Source organism: Aulonocara sp. 'chitande type north' Nkhata Bay, linkage group LG6, assembly GCF_057382095.1.
Source record: "Aulonocara sp. 'chitande type north' Nkhata Bay isolate Kocher_YH1m ecotype deep benthic linkage group LG6, A_spYH_male_GT1.1, whole genome shotgun sequence".
Taxonomy (NCBI): Eukaryota; Metazoa; Chordata; class Actinopteri; order Cichliformes; family Cichlidae; genus Aulonocara; species Aulonocara sp. 'chitande type north' Nkhata Bay.
Window position 1 is genome coordinate 45,148,227 of NC_141349.1, and position 14,551 is coordinate 45,162,777.

Sequence of the window (14,551 nt, forward strand, 5' to 3'; positions counted from 1 at the left end):
GAGTGTGATCGTGTGTACAGCGTCTCTTTATGTCTGTCTCCACGTTGGTTGAGTGTGGAGTAAGTGTATATGAGAGCATGAGGGTGGGAATGGATGTTTGTGTCTGTGTGTGCCTGTATGTCTGTGTCTATATGTCAGGTTGGGTATCAGACGCCACCTCTCTGGGGACATCTTAGGCCCTCCAAGGTTTGGAGGCCTATCTCCCCCTACCACCACTTCCCCTGCCAGTGGCGGACTCCCTCAGACATCGGTGCGTTGGTGGTTCTTTGTGTCCGGGGATGGGCGTCCAGGTACACACCGGCTCACTCCTTGGCGGCCGCATATCGGGGCCTGGAGCCTGGGGCTCACTCGGGCCACTTCGGAGGTGGGGTGCCCCCGGCCTCTCGGCCTGGGGCTCGGTCACTCAGGCACAGCTGGCTGCCGGCAGAGCTCACGGGCGCATCACTGCAACTCCCCCTGGCTTCTGCTCCGCGGCTGCTGAGTGAGCCCTCATCTGGGACTCTCCTCAGCTCTTTCTGGGACAGTGGCGCGGCTGCCCCTCTGTTGGTCTTCCTTGGTCTCTTGTGTTCTGGGGGCCTCTGGATGTCTGGAGTTTTGATCTCCTCCATACCTGCTTCATGCCCTGGAGGACGGGGCTGTGGCCAATCCCACACCCTCTAGCAGATCATTACATGAAGGAACCTTTTAAAAAACAAAAAACAAGCGCGTCCATGCTCACAGGTGTACACACGGGTGATCACACCCACAAACTACACCCTTTTTGGCTCCTACCTCAAAGCACACTGTGTTCTGTTGATCTTATGTGCTGCACAATAATGTTTAACATTTAGTATTTACTGTCATATTCCCATATATCATTGTGATGTTGTTTATTCTATTACTCTTGTTCTCTTCTGCTTGTTTTCTTTTTTCTTTCTCAGCAGGTGATCCAGGTGATTGATGGATGCATTTTTTTTTCTTCTTTTTTTTTTCTGCTCATTCTGTTGGTTTTTGTCTTTTGCCCTTCTCCCCCGTCCCTCTTCTCAGCTGTTTCTCTTTCCCTCTTTCTTTCTCCCCTTCTTTCCCCCAGTCAAGTCTGTCCCGTATTCAGTAAGTGAAAATAAAATGAACAATAAAAGGTGAATCAAATGGACCATTACGGCAAGGCTGGGATGGTCAATTTGGTAAAGTAAATCCGTTGGGCATCTTTCTTTGCCTTTAGACAACAATTCTGATGGCAAAAGAGCCAAACGGGACAGGCAAAGAAAAAAAGAAAAAAAAAAAGAAAAAAAGAATGTATTTAAAAGTTGTTAATTAAATTGCTAAGCAAATAAGCTACTCAGAAACACCACTGTGATCAAAGATCTGATGTCTCAACAGGACCTGGAAAAACTAGTCCATGCATTCATCTTTAGTAGGCTTGATTACTGTAACAGCATCTTTACAGGTCTGCCTAAAAAATCAGTCAGACAACTACAGCTCATTCAGAACTCTGCTGCTCGAGTCCTCACTAAGAACAAAAAAGTGGACCACATCAGTCCAGCTCTGAGGTCTTTACACTGGATGCCTGTCCGTCAGAAGATAGACTTTAAAGTCCTGATGCTGGTCTATAAAGCTCTGAATGGTTTAGGACCAAAATACATCAGTGACCTCCTGACCCAGTATGAACCTTCCAGATCCCTCAGGTCATCTGGATCCGGTCTTTTATCAGTTCCCAGAGTCAGAACCAGAGACGGAGAAGCTGCATTCAGCTTTTATGCTCCTTATATCTGGAACAAACTCCCAGAAAGCCTCAGATCAGCTGAAACACTCAGTTTATTTAAATCCAGGTTGAAGACTCACCTGTTCTCAGCTGCATTTGAATAAAGCACCAAATCCACACTTAAGCTTAAATTTCAAAACTTACATTTAACTACTGATTTTATCGGTTTTGATTTTTATTTTATATACGGTTTTGTTTGTTTGTTTGTTAATTAGTTTGTTTGTTTGCTTGTTTTAATCAATTTTAAATCATGCTTTTTATTTGTTTTTGTTTCTAATGTCTCTGTAAAGCACTTTGAATCACCTTTTTGTTGAATTGTGCTATACAAATATATTTGCCTTGCCTTATGTTTTAAGGTAAATTCCATATGATAATATAAAGAAAACAAAGAAAAAAAACAACAGATTTGAAGCCTAGGAGCGAGCGCTTTGGCTACTGTGGGAAGGAAAACCTTTTCAACAGAAAGAAACCTTCAGCCGGACCAAGCTCAGAGAGGGGCGGCCATCTGCCATGACCAGTTGTGGGCAAGAAAAAGCGTTTGACAGAGTTAACTGGAAATTTTTATTTGCAACTTTACACAAATTTGGTTTTGGATCCTCTTTCATTAACTGGTTAAAAATATTATATAATTCCCCAACAGCTTGTGTCAGAACAAATGACCAAACATCCTCCAGCTTCTGTCTCCTGAGGGGCACCAGGCAGGGATGCCCACTCTCCCCTTCACTGTTTGCAATTTTTATTGAACCACTAGCAGCAGCATTTAGACAGAATTCAGTAATTAAGGGCATAAAATGCAAGAATGTAGAATATAAAATCAGCCTTTATCCGGATGACGTGTAACTTTTTCTCCAAATTCACAAACCAATATCTCTGTGATTGAATTGATAAACTCTTTCTCAAGAGTCTAAGATTATTCAATTAACTGGTCAAAATCTACAGCTCTTCCAATTAATTGCTCCTTCCATAATTCTTCATCTACCTGACTGCAATCTGGAAATATAAAATATTTAGGTATCAATATTTTTCCTAAGCTTGCAGATCTAACTACATTAAACCATATCCCACTTTTAAAGACAGTAGGCGGCGATCTGGCTAGATGGAAATGTCTACCCATATCACTCATGGGACGGATTTCCGCTATAAAAATGATGGTCTTACCAAAGATAAACTATTTATTTTCAATGATCCCAAGTAAGTCATCATAAGATTGGTTTAGATCTCTAGACTCGTATATTTCTAAATTCCTTTGGAAAGATAAACCCCTACGTATAAGCTTAAAAACATTACAAAGGACCAAAGATAAAGGAGGACTAGATCTGCCAAACTTTAATCACTACTTTTCATCCAACAGGCTTCAGTTTATCTCTAGATGGTTAAAACATACCTTCTTAGATGAACCTTGGCTAGATGTAGAACAGGCACTGTGTAATAATCTAGAAATTTCGGACCATTTATCAGCTCAAACATCCAACGACATGAATGCTTTAAAAGCATCAACATCAGCTCTTCTCTGACAGCATGGTGGGAGTTTCTAAAAATAACAGAGTCTTCATTAATCCCATGCAAACGTAAACCTATCTTGAACAATTCGGACATCTTACAAAACAATAATATGATCAACTTGCCAGATTGGAGTTATAAAGGAATTAAATACTTGGAACATATATCAGAAGGAACAGACTTTATTTCATTTGACAGACTAATTACACAATATGGGATCAACAAGAAAAGATTTTTAGAATATCAAAAGATTAAATCCATAGTAAAAAATAAATTTAAGCCCAGTCAAGCTGAATTACAAACACCACCAAGTGTGGTACAATTCTTTACTCTAAAACCCCCAAATTATTGTCTAAAACATACAGAACACTTTCTAAAATAGATGAATCAATATCCCTTCCTATTGCAAAATGGGAAGCGGATTTATGGATCAGCTTAGACCAAAACTTTTGGTATCAGATATGCTTGCAAACCTTTCAATGTATCAGAAATCCCAGTTTGCGATTAATACAATACAAAATATTACATAGAGCCCACTATACAGGTAATAGGATGTTCCAGATGGGCTGTTTTCTAACAACTGCTCACACTGTCAAGCAAATACACCGGACAATTACATCCACGCTCTTTGGTTCTGTCCACCAGTTCAGAGGTTTTGGGGCGAGATATGTGAAGACTTATCAAAGTGTCTGAAATGTAACATTCCAGCCTCCCCTTTAGTGTGCTTGCTGGGCAGCTTGGATGAGGTCACTGCAGAAATAAACACAGCCCACGTTGTTTTTACGGCCCTATGCATTGCCAAGAAAATGGTCCTCATTAACTGGAAAAATAAAAAATAATCTTAATTCTAACCAATATAAAAACCACCTAATAGATCACATTAGTCTTGATACAGCATCTGCCACCACATTTGATCAATCCCTCTGGGCTCCCTCCGGGCGCCCCCCGGAAGGGGGGATTTTTCTTTCTTCCCCCTTTCTCACTATCTCTTCTCCCCTGTGTTTTTCTTTCTCTCCCTCTTTCTTTCATTCTTTCTTTCTCCCTGTCCTATCCCCTAGTCCAGGGGTGTCAAACTCAAATACACAGTGGGCCAAAATTCAAAACTGGAACAAAGTCGTGGGCTAACGTTAATATTTATTGAAATATATTTATTCCTTCAGATATAAGAATGAATCTTTTCTTGCTAATATATATTGTAATATATCTATATCACTAAAGCACTTCTGGATGGATGCAAACTGCATTTCGTTGCCCTGTACCTGTGCATGTGCAATGACAATAAAGTTGAATTCTATTCTATTCTATTCTATTCTTATGGACTCAAATACGTTTTGCTGAAAAACTGAATATGGAACAAGCAAAGCTTAATACTAAACAATATATATATATTAGCTGTATAATACCAGTAGGCCAGCTCTAAAAGTAATTTGGTATGGCGGGCCAAATGTAATTAGTCTGCGGGCCAAATTTGGCCCGCGGGCCAGAGTTTGACACCTATGCACTAGTCTATCCCGTCTGTAACAACCAAAAATAAAATAAAATAAATACATAATAATAATAAAGGTCAATCAAATGGACCAATATGGCAAGGCCATGATGATCCACTTGGTGAAGTAAACTGTAAACTGTTTGGCATCTTTCTTGGCCTTCAGACAACAATTCTGATGGCTGAAGATCCAAACGGGACACACAAAAAAAAAGAAATCCTCTGCCAAAACCTCTGCACAGGCACACAACACCATATAGCATGCATGTAGTGCTCAACAAAATTGCCTGTACAGTGGATGCATATATTTGAGTCTGCAAGACCTATTTAGAGCACCCTCTTTCCTGTATAGTGTATTCTGTGGAGACAGGCAGAGAGTGAAATATGAGTAAAACAACCAAAAATGATGTGGAGTAAAGTGTTGACAGCTGACTGTTGCCGAGGGCGACCGTGGCTCAGGGGGTTGGGAAGCGTATCTGTAACCGGAAGGTTGCCGGTTCGATCCCCGGGCTCTCTGTCCTGGTCGTTGTGTCCTTGGGCAAGACACTTCACCCTACTGGTGTTGGCCAGAGGGGCTGATGGCGCGATATGGCAGCCTCGCTTCTGTCAGTCTGCCCCAGGGCAGCTGTGGCTACAACTGTAGCTGCCTCCACCAGTGTTTGAATGTGAGAGTGAATGAATAGTGGCATTGTAAAGCGCTTTGGGTGCCTTGAAAAGCGCTATATAAATCCAATCCATTATTATTATTATTAAATGAAACCTACTTACACAACAAGTACAGACATAAGGTATCAATTCATGACAGTCATGTAAGACTGTTAAAACTTAAATCTTCATTTGTTGTTTACTACATATCCTTATAGCAGCAGCTAAGAGGAGAAACTTGATAGCAATGGTGTCTTGGTCCGGGTGAGTACGGGGTTTTTCCACTCCGCTGGGCTCCACCTTCAGGCAGAGACTCCAATCAGCTTCCACACCTGGTTCCAATCAAGTCACCAGCATATAAGACCAGCATTCACAACAGACCTCTGCCAGATCTTCTGCTAACTCATGTTAGTGCTAGGCTGCCAAGCCCTTAACTACTGCTTTTCTCCTCACCGTGTTTTCTTTGTCATAAGACCCACCTGGCAGTCGCGTTTTCCAACCTAAACTACTCACATCTCTGCCTGGACGCTGGTTCTGTCATCTGGTTGCTTCCTTTCCATCATCGGACAACACCTGCCTGCCTCCCTGCCAAGCCCCTCACTCCAAGCATATTCTGGATCCTCTCTGGACACTCCTCACCCGGAACCCCTTGGACACCTCCTCCTCGCATGACACTTTAACCTGCAACGTGTAAGCCCTAACCACCATAGTCTAATTGTTCAGCTGTGATTCACTAGATTGCCACTGACTACTTGTCTCCTCTTATTATAGTGACTGCGTACCTCCATCCAAGCCGCTGCCCCTTTTTTCCATTCCCAGGATCCATCCGTGAAATCTAGCACCTAGTCATAGCACTCAGAGTTTCATGTTCACAGTTTGGCCTCACAGTTCACAGTTCATAGCATTCTCCGTTCATAGCATTCATAGTTTCCTGCTTTGTAAGTTCACTAGGCACTGTAAATAAAGCACTGTGTTCACGCCCGTTTTGCCTCCCTCTGTGTCTGCATTTGAGTCCACACCCACAGCCTGGCCCTCTCGGCCCTAACAAATGGCAAATCACAGTCTGTTCACTCGGCTTAAAATCATCCCGTTTTACACATCACTGCTTTATTGTGGGAGAGTTTGGAGATGCCGTCGGATTAAAACTTGCCCTTCCTCTTCTTCTGGGCCTTTCTTTTTGAGTTGGAGTCGACGATTAGCTGAGATTGACGCTTCAGTGCCTCACGAGAGATGACGTGAGCCCAGTCCTTGTCACTCTTGTCCTCTGGAACACAATTAAGTAATCAGCAATTTCAATGTAATTTAGTCTTTAGTCGTAGCTGGTAGTGTGTAGAAGAACACCAAATTACCATCACTGTAGGGATCTTCTGCTTGATCCTCAGGTGGCTTGACTTGGGTGCTGTGTTTCCCCTCAATCCTGACGTAGAACTCATAGCAGAAAAAACAGGAAGGGTTAGGCTTAGTGTTAATCAGTGTCATTGGCAGACTGTGTGTTTGTATGCTCTGTGTTATATTCTCAAACAGAGAAGGTGTTGCTGAGTGTTAATGATCATCTACACACATGTTTTACTGCCTTTCTCTTAATGGGGAGCCCATGGACAAACTTAAACAAAAGCCTTGACTGAATTTCCAAATGTCAAACATGTTGTTTCAGACTCAGATGATCCATTTCAAGTTTTGAGTTTGTAGGCTTTTGTCTTACCTCCTTTTCTTCCATCTCCTTCATTATAGCTGCCACATCCATCCCCTCAAGCTCTTTCTGCAGGGACTCCAATTTCTGCTCACACTGGGCCATCAGCTTCAGCACCACAAAGTCCTCTGAGTCTGGATGCATGTTGGGAACTGTGTGCTCATCCTGGGAGATGATGCGTGAAAAAAGGAACAAAAGCACATGAAGACTGTGGAGCTCCAGCAGGGCAGTTCTCTCTCTGGGGGGCATTTCCTTTGAAGGTAACACTCTTAAAAAACGTACCTTGAGATGGAGGTTTACCTTGATTACACACGCATTATATAGGGAGCAGGTAATGATGATACAAACTGATTTGTAAATAAGGGGACATGAATGACTTGAGCTTAGTATTTAATAATATACTACGGTATACTTCGAACTAACTCGGCAGCTCACTCTCCTGACAACACACCCTTTAAAGATATTTCAACATGAGAGACAGGCTAATGTGAAAGGTAAAAGTGAGGTCACAGGTCAAATGCAAACTATAATGTGATATCCCTATATATCATTGTTGTCAATACAATCAGTGGCCATAGCATTAGTATCACTTTATCTCTTGACCTTCAAGGACAGGTCAGATGTGACATTTTTACCTTCTCTATATGGTGACAACACACAGCACACCTGTAAGAATCCGTTTCTATGTTCAATCAATGTTGCCCCAGTAAATGGAGAAGTTTACGTTGAAGACCTCATCAACATCAGGAATCCTAATAGACTATGGTTGTTTGTACCAGTGAGATGTGCTGAAGATGGTCTGCCAGGTGCTCAACTCCGTGACGGACGGGACCGAGGGTTTTCACAAGCCGATCCAGTCGCTCTTCGGCTTCATCGCACCTCTGCTGCTCAGCCTGCAGCTGCTGCTCACGCTCCTGCAGCATCTGCTGGTGGCTAGAAAAAGCACACAGAAAGAGCAGAGGCTTCAGAATAAGAATTAGACACTCGTGTGATCCTCTGAGTCCCATTCACACCAACAGAGAGTCCATGTGATTCACAAACACTGTGACAGCTGCTGCATGACAGAGTTAAATATGTGTCTGACCTGGAGAGTTTAGCCTCCCCAGAATATTTAATCTCTTCAGACTGTTGCTCCAGAAGCTCCTTCTGCTCCTTCAGCTGCAGCAGGACCTCCTCGTTCTCCTCCCGCCGCCTCTCCAGATGTCGACGTGTCTCCTTCTGAGAAGTAAAGTGCTCCTCTAATTCCTACAAACACAAAATGCATGAAAGGAAAACGCATATCAGGAAGCACGCTGTGTGTAGCAGAATGAGCGGAAACCTTTGCACCTGTATATCGGTGATCCCTGTGGCCTCTTTGATGCGTCTGAAGGCCTCCTCAGCAGTCGAAATGTCTTTCTCCTCTTCAGCCAGCATCCTGGTGGTGCTGTGCTGGACCTCACTGCTTAGTTCATCCAGCTGCACAGCTGCTCGCTGTACCTGCACGATGCAACAGCAACCACTGCACATGTCAGGGACCTGGTTTCACTTTACTCCTCCACTTGGGGCAGGAACTCGTCCCTGACCCAGAGCGGGCATTCCACGTTTTTCCGTTCAGCACTGTAGCAATCACAATTATTACCAAGAAAAATGCCCGACACATTTATTTTCCCAAGTGGATCATTACGGCTTTGCCATGCTGGTCCACTTGATTGATCTTTGTTATTTGTTTATTTTTATTACTTTTTTTACTCTTAAGTTATTACAATCGGTACAGACATGACTGGGGGACAGGAAAGACAAAGATGTGGACAAGAGAAGTCTGTCTTTGCCCTCACCTCACATCGTTCTACCATTGGAGAGACTGATGATGTCACCAAACATCTGTGTCACTAACATCAATGTGATTGGCCTGCTGTGCTGGAGTGAGCAGGAAGGTACTTCTTTATATCTTTGCTCTTTTATTTGTTACTCAACATTCATCTACAAAAACTGAGTACATTAAATGTCTCTCACCCTTCTCTCAACTTTTGCAGCCTGGGCCTTGTGCTCATCAACCTTTTTCCTGTAGCTTGCTATCACTTGGTCCCTCTCCTTACACTCCTTGTGAAGCAGCTCCTCCTGCTGCTGCAACTCAGCCTGCGAAGCAGAAGAAGATGTAGGCTGATGGTGGCGAGTTGTGAGATACAGTGACTCCTTCATTTATGACTCTGGCAAATCAGCTGGATAATGTGAGCGATGCTGAGTGTTTCTTAATCTGAAGTCACAGCAAAGGAAATTACAGGTCACCTTAGCAGCTTCTTTGGAGAGCTGGCTGTCAGTATTCACGACCTGCAGACTGCGAAGCTCCTCTCTGTGCTTCAGGATTTCTGCTTGCAGAGTGTCGAGCTGGCTCTGATACGCCAGACTCTCATCCTGAAGGTGGTAAAGTGAGAGAAATGCAGGCAGAAGCACAAATAATGCAAAGCGATCAACAAATTAACATCACATCAATGCATATGTTGCGCTCTAAAAGTACTTATAAAACTTCAATTTTTCTGAATTGTGGGGAAAATCTTTAAAGACCATTCTTATTTAATTGTGTTTTGTTTTTGGACACATTTCTAGTTAATTTTTGTAGTTTACTGGCTCCAGGAGGTCAGAGTTCAGATGTGTGATGTCATCAGTAAGCGCAGAAAAAAAAAAAACAGTGTCTGAGACGTGAGGGAGCGATGTTTTGCTGATGATACGCTATTCTGCCTGTAAACTCCAAACCTGAACTGAGGAGAATAAAGTTGCAAGAAAAAGGAGAACGGAGTCATGTCTCTCTGAGGGTGCAACATAATCTTGGTGTTTCCGCCCGGTTTGGAGTTTATACCGCAAAGAAGGACGAGCTACATGTGACTAGCCTCGCTCACTACCCCCCCACCTGAACTCATACGGCAGTGCCATCCCTCCAAGAAAAGGCAGTGAAGGTAAAAGTTTTTCGTCATGTCTAAAGTACAGCAGATGTCTCCTGATTGGGAGCAACTTCTTGAGGAGACAGAGGAAAAGTTACTTACACTGCTAGCACCGGATTTGAATGAGATTTGTGCTGCCCTCAGTTTAGCCGTGGATGAAAGTGAAAAAGACTTACCTCGTAAACTGAGGCGGCGTATTCTCCAGTACTTAGAGGGAGAGGATGTTACTGCACGAGAAGATGAAGGAATGTCTCTGTTGTTGGAATTAGATGACAAAATTTATGAAGTGAAGCAAAAGAGATGCGAAAGTAATGCCCCGTTGCCTCAACAAGTGGTACAAGAGCACCACCCTGTGGCTGAAAATGTGATAGCACCCAGTAATTCAGACGAGCAGAGAGAAAGTGTTTCTCATCTGAATGCTACACGAGTCACCCCTGTCGCCACTCAAAGTGTCCCTTTTGTACACCCACTGTACCGACGGGATCTGAAAATAATGGGACAAATTGGAGAACCAAACCAAAAGGACAAATTAACATGCACTAGCTTGGAAAGACAAATCCAGAGGGCATTGAAGAGGGGATATGATGAAGGAGCCAAAAGAAACTCCAATCCAGTTTTTGATGCGAGCAATGGATTTGAGACAACAACTTGTTCTTGCTTCAGAGAGAGTTAAGTCTGGTTTAAAGTACAGTTCGGAGCTCATCCAAAATCAGTTTCTCCAGACAGTACTCACTGGCCTCCATGATGACACCATCCGAGCTGATGTGAAGCTATACCTGCAAAATCCTAAAATCACAGATGAGGTTCTTCTGGAAAAAATGACTGCGGCATACAGTCTGGAAATGGAAAGAAAGAATAAGCTGTCAGCTGCATCAAGAGCAAAGATGATCAAAGTTGCAGCAGTAAGTGGGGAAGATCAAGAGGTGGAAAAAGAAAGCAGTATGCACACATCAGACAGTAAGAACAAGCAAGGTGGAGCGGTCAAACGAGACACATTAATGGATAAAGTTGATCAAAGCAACAAGGCTATATGTGAGGCTCTGCAGAACCTCACCACTCACATTGCCAGCCTCCAGCAGACCGTTAAGCCTCAGCACATGAGAATGGTCGAACCACCTGACCGGAAATACCAGTCACAGCCTAGGAGCACAAACGTTAGACAGTGCCAGCAGTGTCAATCATCTAATACAGGAAACAAATGTGACCACTGTTACAAATGTGGCAGTACGGAACACTGGGCAGCAGGTTGTCGTAGGAAAAAGTGCTCAGCTAATTCAAGTCAGAAATCAGAAATCAGAAATCAGAATGGGTTTATTGCCAGATGTTGAGGTTTACAACATTAGGAAATTGCTGCGGTGCTTCAGTGCAGACAATAAGAATTAAAGTGCTATGTAGAAAGAAAGATATGTGCATGAGATATACATGGGATATATACATGAGAATAAGAATTATGAGTGCTACGTAGAAAGATATATACATGAGTGCAGGTGGTGATCAGTGCCAAACATGAAATGATGCAGTTACACAGCGTAGGGTCATATGTTAGTGGCGGGGACAATCATGTGGTTATTGTTCATGTGTCCAACAGCAGAGGGGAAGAAACTGTTCTTATGGCGAGAGGTTCTGGTGCGAATGGACCGGAGCCTCCTGCCTGAGGGGAGCAGGTCAAACAGACTGAGAAGGGTCAGCTGAGATCCGGGCTGCACGCCGCAGTGTCCTGGAGGTGTACAGGTCCTGCAGAGATGGGAGTCTGCAGCCAATCACCTTCTCAGCAGAGCGCACAACACGCTGCAGTCTCTGTTTGTCCCTGATAGTGGCTCCAGCGTACCACACGGTGATGGAGGAGGTGAGGATGGACTCGATGATTGCGGTGTAGAATTGCATCATCGTCCGTGTTGGCAGGTTGAATTTCTTCAGCTGCCTCAGGAAGTACATCCTCTGCTGGGCTTTCTTGATGACGGAGGTGATGGTGGGCTCCCACTTCAGGTCCTGGGTGATGGTGGTACCCAGGAAGCGGAATGAGTCCACAGAGGTGATGGGGGTGTCAGTCAGGATGATGGGGGGGAGTGGGGCTGTGTGCTTCCTGAAGTCCACAATAATCTCCACTGTCTTCTGGGCATTCAGCACCAGGTTGTTGTGGCTGCACCAAGACACCAGACGTTCAACCTCTCTCCTGTAGGCAGACTCGTCCCCGTCCGAGATGAGCCCAATGACGGTGGTGTCATCTGCGAACTTGATTAGCTTGACAGACTGGTGGGTGGAGGTGCAGCAGTTGGTGTACAGGGAGAAGAGCAGAGGAGAAAGAACACAGCCCTGAGGGGAGCCGGTGCTGATGGTCCGGGAGTCCGAGACATTCTTTCCCAGCCTCACGTGCTGCTTCCTGTCCGTCAGGAAGTCAGTGATCCACCGGCAGATGGGATCAGGCACATTCATCTGGGAAAGCTTGTCTCGGAGATGGTCTGGAAGGATGGTGTTGAAGGCAGAGCTGAAGTCCACAAACAGGATCCTGGCGTAGGTTCCTGGGGAGTCCAGATGCTGCAGGATGAAGTGTAGGGCCATGTTGATGGCGTCGTCTACAGACCTGTTGGCTCTATATGCAAACTGCAGGGGGTCCAGGAGGGGGGCCGTGAGGGTCTTGAGATGGGAGAGAACTAGGCGCTCAAATGACTTCATGACCACAGATGTCAGAGCCACGGGTCTGTAGTCATTTAGTCCAGTGATCCTAGGTTTCTTGGGGACAGGGATTATGGTGGAGGACTTGAAGCAGGCAGGCACATGACATGCCTGCAGTGAGGAGTTGAAGATGCCAGAAAACACTGGGGCCAGCTCGTTTGCACAGTGTCTGAGGGTGGCAGGAGACACACCGTCTGGGCCGGGAGCTTTCCGAGCATTCAGACTCTTAAACTGCTTCCTCACACCTTCTTCATGAATATGAAGAGTTGTGGTGGGAGGAGGTGGTGTGAAATCCTCTTTTGTGTGGGGTGAGGGGGCGGGTGTTGCAGGTGAACAGTTTGAAGGTGGTGATGCCTCTATGGAGGGGGGGGAGGTGGGGGAATGGGTGTCCAAAGTGTCTCTATTGTTGGGGCCGTTGGAGGTGTGAAGGCTGCCTGATGGCTCGTCAAAACGACAGTAGAAGTCGTTAAGGGTGTTGGCCAAGAGCAAGTCATCAGTGGAGTGGGGGGTTTTAGGCTTGTAGTTTGTAATATTCCTAAAACCTTTCCACACAGAGGCCGAGTCATTCTCTGAGATCTGCTGCTGCATCTTCTCAGAGTGCTGATGTTTGGCAATGTCCACTTCCTTAGTGAACCTGTACTTGGCCTCTCTGTAGCAGTCCCTGTCTCCGCTTCTGAACGCCTTACTCTTTTCCAGCCACAGCTTTTTGAGTTTGGGAGTAAACCAGGGTTTGTCATTGTTATAACTCACCCTGGTGCGTGATGGCACAATGCTGTCCTCACAGAAGTGGATATAGGAGGTGACAGTGTCCGTAAACTCGTCCAAGCTGTTAGAAGCAGCCTTCATTGTGTCCCAGTCTGTGGTCTCCAAACACGTGCGAAGCTCCTCCACAGCCTCGTTGCTCCACAGTTTTTTAGTCCTCACGACAGGTTTGGAGAGCTTCAGCCTCTGTCTGTACGCGGGGATTAGGTGGATCATGACGTGGTCAGAAAGTCCGAGTGAAGCGCGGGGCACCGCGCGATAGGCCCCGCTGATCGTGCTGTAACAGTGGTCTAATGTCCTCTCCTCTCTGGTCGGGCATTTAATATACTGCTTATATTTTGGAAGCTCATGGCTCAGATTGGCTTTGTTAAAGTCCCCAAGAGCAATGATGAGAGAGTCCGGGAATGTCCGCTCCGTGTGGAGAATCTGCTCCGCGAGTGCGCACTGAGCTGCCTGCGCATCTGCGTCCGGCGGGATGTAAACAGCGGCCAGGATGAATGAAGCAAACTCCCGCGGAGAATAAAACGGTTTGCAGTGAATAAAAAGATATTCCAGAGAGGGAGAGCAGTGCTGAGCAATCACTGTTACATCTGTGCACCAGCCAAGTAAGATCGAAATCATACTTAACCCTGAAGGGGAGAAGCACCAAACCGACCCATTCAGCCTCAAAGCACCCCTCACTGGTAAACAACAACAAATGGCGAAGCTGGTAGGCAAAAGATGCCAGGTCCGTGGCTTCTTAGGAGGTGTGGACACCACAATATTGTGGGACACCGGCTCACAAGTATCGATAGTGGGGACGAACTGGAGAAAGAAACACCTGCCTGATGCTGAAATGAGGTCAGTGGAAGAGCTGCTCGAAGAGGGAGCTTTAGAGCTCTCAGCTGCTAATGGGACCAGTATTCCATATGAAGGATGGATAGAGACTGAGTTCAGCCTGTCCAAAAATGCTGTTGCTGGGATGAGCAACAGGCCCGTCCAAGTTCCAATCCTAGTCGCCAGCGGTGACATTGAATGCCCCATCATCGGCTTTAATGTGATAGAAGAATTAGCTTTGAGAAATGACACCAGCAAAGACTGTATCCCCCCAGGGCATATGCTGGACAGATTGTGCTCAGCATTCGAGGTGGGGCGCAAAA

General features: G+C 45.2%; 1 protein-coding gene across 2 annotated transcripts in view; it reads right to left on the reverse strand.

Annotated features, from left to right (window-relative positions):
* Positions 1–3,407: 3,407 nt before the first annotated feature.
* LOC147328721 (outer dynein arm-docking complex subunit 3-like) overlaps positions 3,408–14,551 on the reverse strand; it is a 33,856-nt gene continuing 22,712 nt past the window's right edge. For both annotated transcript variants that reach the window (XM_086297324.1, XM_086297325.1), the window contains 8 exons: positions 9,328–9,453; positions 9,055–9,177; positions 8,389–8,538; positions 8,147–8,307; positions 7,839–7,995; positions 7,075–7,227; positions 6,722–6,800; positions 3,408–6,636 (listed from right to left, as the gene is read on the reverse strand). In XM_086297324.1, the coding sequence (XP_086153450.1) occupies positions 6,512–6,636; positions 6,722–6,800; positions 7,075–7,227; positions 7,839–7,995; positions 8,147–8,307; positions 8,389–8,538; positions 9,055–9,177; positions 9,328–9,453 (1,074 nt within the window). In that variant the 3' untranslated portion in view covers positions 3,408–6,511. The remainder of the gene's footprint in view (positions 6,637–6,721; positions 6,801–7,074; positions 7,228–7,838; positions 7,996–8,146; positions 8,308–8,388; positions 8,539–9,054; positions 9,178–9,327; positions 9,454–14,551) is intronic.